At 46.4% G+C, this 6,731-nt stretch overlaps 1 protein-coding gene across 2 annotated transcripts; it reads right to left on the reverse strand.

The window, feature by feature from the left end:
- Window positions 1–157: 157 nt before the first annotated feature.
- Window positions 158–5,784, reverse strand: LOC111926650 (serine/arginine-rich splicing factor 7). Of its 2 annotated transcripts, XM_086872491.1 has the most exons (9): window positions 5,632–5,784; window positions 5,104–5,284; window positions 4,787–4,963; window positions 3,764–3,838; window positions 3,577–3,678; window positions 3,030–3,083; window positions 1,744–1,788; window positions 1,086–1,121; window positions 158–467 (listed from the first exon to the last, which is right to left on the reverse strand). In XM_086872491.1, exons 1-9 carry the CDS (start codon window positions 5,651–5,653, stop codon window positions 443–445), a joined length of 717 nt encoding a protein of 238 aa, XP_086728617.1. In that variant the 5' UTR covers window positions 5,654–5,784; the 3' UTR covers window positions 158–442. The 2 variants fall into 2 exon arrangements, with proteins under 2 accessions (XP_086728617.1, XP_086728624.1); XM_086872498.1 differs by lacking the exon at window positions 1,744–1,788 and having other exon boundaries at window positions 5,632–5,771.
- Window positions 5,785–6,731: the final 947 nt, after the last annotated feature.

Below are 6,731 nucleotides of genomic sequence, written 5' to 3' on the forward strand. Positions count from 1 at the left end.
AGACAACTGGCACTGGTACCTGCTCCCTCCAGCCGCTGCTCTGCAGGGATACAGAAGGCACACACGTGCCTGTCCAACCTGCACCCTGTTTTTCATCCCAGGGGCTCACTGCCTGCTTCCCCCTCCCAACTATGAACAGCAGGGTTACCACAACTGATTTATTAGTTAGAAATGCAGTTTAATTCAATGCACCAATAAAAATAAAAAAAAAAAGCGCCCAACATTTTCAGATCACAGAACACAAACACAACAGAAGAGCTTTGTATTAGTCTGGTAACAATACTTTTCTTTAGAAGATAGAGATTCATGCCAATTGCTAGTCAATAGAAAGAGACTTCTAGGACTAAGCCCTTACATCACAAAATCCCTTATAATGTAAACAAAATATGTTTTTTACTAAACTTCTTAAATTTGAACCCATTCTTTTAGGACTTTCATTCCTTCAAGGGCTTCCAGATGGTGAGTGACTGAAAGGAAAAAAAAGACAACAAACCATTAACAACTCCTACAACAAAACCAACATAAACTGCATGTTACCCCAGGCTTCCTCTGGAGTTCTGCCCCTACTTTCATTTACAGTTCTCAAACAATGAAAGAAGTGTTGTCTTTAACTTAAAAACTCTTTCAAGCTTGAAAACTGAAGACTAATTAAGAGAGCCAAGACATCAAGCCTGCTCAGAAATCTCAATTCCAGCACATACTTCTCTGGTAACACAGGAAAACTTCTTCCTTCATGGAGCATAGCACAGCTTGGCACCTGTGAAACTCCTGAGGCTGCAGGAGTCACCAGCAGGAATGTAATCCTACACCACTCTCATGGCTTGCTCCATGCCTTACATTACTCACTTGTTCCCTAGATTTTAAATTCCTCTAACATTTCATTAAAGCAGGTTTCCTTAGGAGTTATTATCATGACATTCTGACTACCAGCAGCAGGAAATGCCCGCAAACAATTCATCTTCTCATAGGTTACAGATTTAGGCAAGTAAAAAACCTGAGTTTGCCCAAGTTAACTTCTCTAGGAACTGCTCCAGCCCAAGTGCTATTGAGCCCTAGGACACAATCCAGTTTTAAGACATTCCTACCTTCTCTTTGGAGATGGTGATCTGGACTTTGAGCGGCTGTTTAAAAACAAACAAACAAACCAATCAGTGTGGTTGCTACACTTGGGTGCTCTCAGTAACCACTTCTGACCATTTAAAATCAGAACAATTTGATGTTGTTAAATGCATTGACACTGCTGGTAGCAAGTGTACCCAGTTACTTTAAGCAAGAAGCTGCAAGTGAGAAGGAAAAATGCTGGAAGCCGGAGCCCTCGGGAAAAGAGCAACACACAGCTTCAAAGCTGCTGTAAATCACAGTAACCCTGCAAAGCAGGAGCAGTGAATCGAGCAGAGTTAGGGAGAACTACAAACATTTGAGAACAAAGGTAAGAGAAAATATGCCCCAAATCCTGGCAAGAGTGTTTTCTTGTGGTTATGAGTGAAAAACATCTGTATGTGGAATCCCTGAAGAATTGCCTACTGTCCCTCTAAAAAAAATCAGCTGTTAAAAAAAGCCCCATAATGTATGAAAAATGTTTTTGAAATCAGCTATGGAAAGTAAAAAAAAACAACCCTGCAACTGAAATAGTGGTCCAAACACATTTTTAAATCAGGAGTCAAAAAAAGCAAAGAACCCCACAAAAAACCCCACCAACCAAAACAAAAACCACCTGAGTGGTACTTTTATTTGAACGCTCACCTTTTAGCAGGTAAGCCAGATTTAGATCTACCATGAGACTCAGACCTACAACAGGAGAAAAATAAAGCTCAGCAAAGCAGCCAGTGAGCATGCAAACACATTGAGAGTTAGCTACACCAGCAACAGCAGATTCACCCCACACAGCAGCACCAACCAGAGGGAAGGCTCTGGTGCTGCAGGCCTTCCCTGGGACCTTCCAAGGGAATCATTTAGCTCTTACTGCAGAGACCCCACCCATCAGAAGGTACAAGTGCAAGCACAGGAAGCTCCCCAGCAAAGCTTCAGCTGCCAGTTCCACAAAACGCCAGACCAGACTCCCACACTTTCTTCCTACCTGTGAATATCCCTTCTAGAAGGGGAAAAATAGTTTCAAGTGTGATCTTAGAAAGTATTTTAACAGCACATTAAGAGCCTGGAATCAGCCACAAGTAAGCATTTGTGCTGAAGAGCTGGTGCATTCTTTAGCTCAAGTTTCCAATACCAATTTTATTTGAGCATAATATAGATTTTGCACCAAGATTTGGCTACTAATGAGTAAACTATTCCAAATTCACTTCAGGAATTATCTACTTAAACAGTGAGACTTTCCTCCCACTTTCCAATTTATTGCATTACTTTTATCAACTCAAATATTTGCTGTTATTTAAAAAGTATGTCTTCCTGGGGTGTCAGAATTCAGGCTATCACTCGGCATCAGAATGTTCCTTTCAACAAGCTTGGCCAAAAGAGCAGAATACTTTTATTTCTGCTCACAACTGTTTTTGAAGGGTAATCAAGATTCACCTTTGCCTTGCCTAATAGCTCATGAAATGCTACAAGGACATTGCTGGCACATGTTAAACAAAATGTTATGTGCCACTGCTTTGAAACCTTCCTGGTCACTATTCTGAGCCACTGTCTGTCCCATTTTCCCCCCATAACAAGTAATTTTTTACTGGATCACAGTTACTGAAGATGGGAATGCTCACAGCCACCCAGAACTGGTACTCAGCAGCATGAGCATCTCTTCTACTGCTAAGTAAAAGGCAGCACAGCACACAAACCCATCCTCAATTTACTACACACCTAAGAACTTGTTTTTAAAAACTCTCTCCACAGACCTTATATTGTACATCACTACTTTGGTCTGTGACAAAGCATAAATTATTAAGTGTAAATATTGTTCTGCTGGACAGCCTTCTAAGTGCTTCCAGACAAATCCCCCCAGGAAAGAAAAAAAATAAACAACACACCACCAAACAACACACCAAAACCATTACTGGTTTGAATTAAAACAAGTATCTCACCTGCTTCGAGGCCATACAACAGACCGGGACCTGGAGCGTGACCTGGACCTAGATCTGGAAAAAACCAATGAAAGCTCTGCTATCAGATGCTTCACACAAGTGAGACAAAACCAGTTACTGTAAATGTCCCAGAAAACTGAGAGCTTTATGGACTATTGGTTTTGAAGAAGTAATTTTTATTATTAGAAGGCTGTAGCACCTTTGGTCAGTAGCGCCATGCATGTAAAAAGAATCCCACTGTTTTCCTGGACTATGCAATTCCACCCTGTACACTTCAAGCTGAATTTGGAAACCTTAACCATACAGTAAGGCTGTAACTTTGGCACAATCTTAGAAACAGCATTTCCAAAATTATACGCTTAAATTTTCAACAAAGTGTTCAGAGTAGCTCTTACGCATGTAACACCACCAAAGTTCCCACCAACATATGGACTGCAAAACAAACTTACTGATTACATTATATACGTTATATATAGATACTTGATACTTCAGCTCCAACTTATGTGCCCTTCAACAATACTGTGGGGGTTTAACTGCAACCACATACCTTGATCTTCTTAGAGAACCAGAGCGGGACCTGCGGGGTGAGAATGATCTGTATCTACGAGGAGAGATCGACCTGGACCTGCGGTAGGAAGCTGACCTGGATCTACAAAACAAAGCAAAAAAAAACAACCCATCACTGCAAGGTTTTTTTACAAAAACTACAGAAAACACAGAAGGTAGAGCCCTACCTCCTACCACGGCTGCGACTGCGTGACCGGGAATACCTTCTTCCACGGGACCTCGAGCGGGATCTAGACCGGGACCTGGGTTTAGGTTAGAAAAAACCAGTATCAGCAGACAGCTGCTGCACCCAGCACGTGTGAGGCCCTGCTGAAGTCAAAACTTTTTTCAGACAACTAAAAAGAGAATTTAAAAATAAAATAATAAAAGAAAAACCAAACCAAACAAAACAACAAAAACACACCACTAGCATCTGTCAGTTGGAAAAATGTCTGGGCCTACTTGTCTTGATCATTTTTACTACCTAGAAAAATGTTAAAGCTGAATTACATTGCAGAATTACATTAGAATAGAAAACACTGTAATGCGTATTTAAAATAAACCTTGCAAGTTTGCAGGTCGACCCTCTTTGGCCCAAGGTCTAGCAGATCTAGACGATCTAGAAGTATCTATAGGCGAGCGCTGCATCTAGGTAGGTGTTCTCTTCAATCTAACGACGATCAAACTGACAGCCCAATGAGCCAGGGTGAGGCTTGATTGACGCAAGAAGATTTTTCTAGGTGGGAATGTGGTCAATCTGGTGTTCCTCTTTCTAAACCGGAGGGGGGCCCCAATTGAAAGCCAAATTTACTGTTACGGCGGTCACCGTCTCAAATTTTCTGCCCTTAAAGAATAAGGTGAAGCTACGTGTAGATGGCTCGAGGGGATCTGGCCTCTTATGCTGATCACCTCAAGGTCTAGGAGGATCTTAAGTGTCGGATTTGCAAGGCGCCTCAGCATGAAATCTTAAGGCTCGTGACATTCTGAATCAAGGCGACTGACTCAAACGAAGAAACCTGAAAGGTTTTGACCAGGTTGATTATTAAAATATTAACATTTTATATGTATTAGCAAAAAAAAAAATTGTGATATACACCTGTTGACTTACGACAATTAGAGTTAAAACTGGTGTAACATTGTGTTCTTTGCTAACAAGAACTACACAAAAGCGAGCTGGCGAAGCAACGCGGCAGCCCCGGCCCCGCACGTACCTGCTCCTCCTTCGCCGGCTATAGCGGTGACAGTCATAGGCATAGTGGCCTTTCTCACCACACTCGTAGCATCTGTCGTTGGGGTCGAAGGGGCGCCGGGCAGGGGGCCGGTCGTAGCGGGAGCGGCGCGGCATCCCTGTGGATACTTCCACTCTGACCCTGGAGCCGCATATTATTCTGCAAGACACAGCAGGTATTAGCCAAACAAATATTTTCTTCTGATGAGCTCAAGCAACGATTATCGGAAATCCATGACTGGTGTGGGGTCGGGGGATCGAGGGCTGCGGCCCTCAGAAAAGTTCCGGGCATGCACGTACTTCCCATCGAGGCCAAGCACAGCATCTTCAGCATCGCGGGGGTCTTCGAACTCCACGAAGGCGAACCCCGGTGGGTTCCTGGCGATCCACACGGTTCTCAGCGGTCCATAGTAGCTGAAGGCTCTCTCGAGTTCGCCTTTGCCGGCGCCCGTGCCCAGGTTCCCCACGTACACCTTGGTCTCTGTGGGGACACGCGGCCGCCATGTCAGGGCCGCGCGCGGCGCCGGGCACGCGGCCGCCCCTCCCCCGCCCCCTCCCCGCCGCCATCTTTGACACCGCGTCCATCTTAGGGCGCTCCCGCCGGGCCGCGCCCGCCCTCCACAGACCCCGCAGCCGCGGCGGCCCCCCCAGCGCCCCCTCCTCGCCGCCACCGTCCCTGTCAGCGGCTGCCCGAGGGAACGATCACCTTCTCCCACCGCCGGAGCGGCGCGAATGCCGCCTTTCCCGCCACCTTCCCCTCGCCCTCCTGCCCACAGTAGAAGCCCCCAAGCGATTCTCAACCTCCCCCGGCTCCCCCGCCGTCCCTACCGTATCGCCCGTAGCGCGACATCCTCCCGACGACAGCGCGAGCGCGGGCCGGCGCGACGCTTATATAGAGCAACTGCTGGTGCGCCTGCGCGCCGCGCGGGAGGCGGGGCGGGGCGGGCCCGCGCCTCGGCGCGCGGGGTCTCGCGAGAGGCGGTTCTCGCGCGGCGGCCGTGGCAGCCCCGCGGGCCTGAGGGGACGTGAGGGGCGGGGGTCACCCCCCGGCTCCTCCCGGGCACACGGGACGGACACACACCCCCCACCCACCCCCAGTGACAGCTCCTGCCCGCCTCTCGGGGGGCAGGGCAGCCGGGAGCCACTTGTCTTGCACCCCTCATGCGTGACCCATCACGCCTTCTGCCTGCGCCGAGGGTGAAGGAGCTGACGCCGTGGTGGTCCTTCTTCCACCGCCAGGAGTGGTTCCTTCCTTGGAACAAGGCATTCCCAAATTGCTCCAAATCTCTTGTGGTGGCTTCCACCTCGGATCCATCCCAATCGGCCTTGAGAGTTCAGTCCCTGCTTTATCCCCATGTATCTGACATGCAGCTGGAGCTGTTGTGTATTGGCATCTCTCAACCTTTCCACGCAGACACACACAGGAATGGGTGTGCAGTAGACATTTTTAAAGAAATAATCAGAACGAACCTGACAGATTCTAAGTAATTTTAGGTAAATCCCAGCAGGAATGAGGAAAGACTTTTAGGAACAAGAGCTAGGCAGACTTCCCAGATGCATTTGAGCACCAATGTGCTTATCTCCTAATAAGGCAGAACAAACACACTGAGATAAATGAAAGCTCTAAATGTTCCTTACTGCATTAATGATCTCAGGAATAATCACATAATGATTCCTGCATCGTGTGTTGGCATAAACTAGAAACAGAGCAAATAAACTTACTGAATTGCAACAAATTTTCCTTTTACAGAACATTAGTTTTCAAAGCACTGCTGCTCTAAAATAACAAATATAGAGAAGTAATGGATTTAAAACCTGTTATTTGCCTGCTAACCTTCCCTAATAATCCTATAAACTCAAACATACATTGTCCGTTATCTTCTAAACCAGGAGAACAGTAATGGGATAAACAAACAAACCACAAAAAC

This window comes from Cyanistes caeruleus, chromosome 2 (assembly GCF_971803275.1).
Source record: "Cyanistes caeruleus chromosome 2, bCyaCae1.hap1.1, whole genome shotgun sequence".
Taxonomy (NCBI): Eukaryota; Metazoa; Chordata; class Aves; order Passeriformes; family Paridae; genus Cyanistes; species Cyanistes caeruleus.

Coding starts and splice junctions, on each gene's coding strand:
- LOC111926650 (XM_086872491.1), bottom strand. CDS start 5,653: ATGTCGCGCTACGGGCGATACG. Junction 5,285..5,631: donor GTCGCGCTACGGGCGATACG/GTAGGGACGGCG, acceptor GTGTCCCCACAG/AGACCAAGGTGTACGTGGGG. Junction 1,789..3,029: donor GTTGTATGGCCTCGAAGCAG/GTGAGATACTTG, acceptor CTCCTGTTGTAG/GTCTGAGTCTCATGGTAGAT.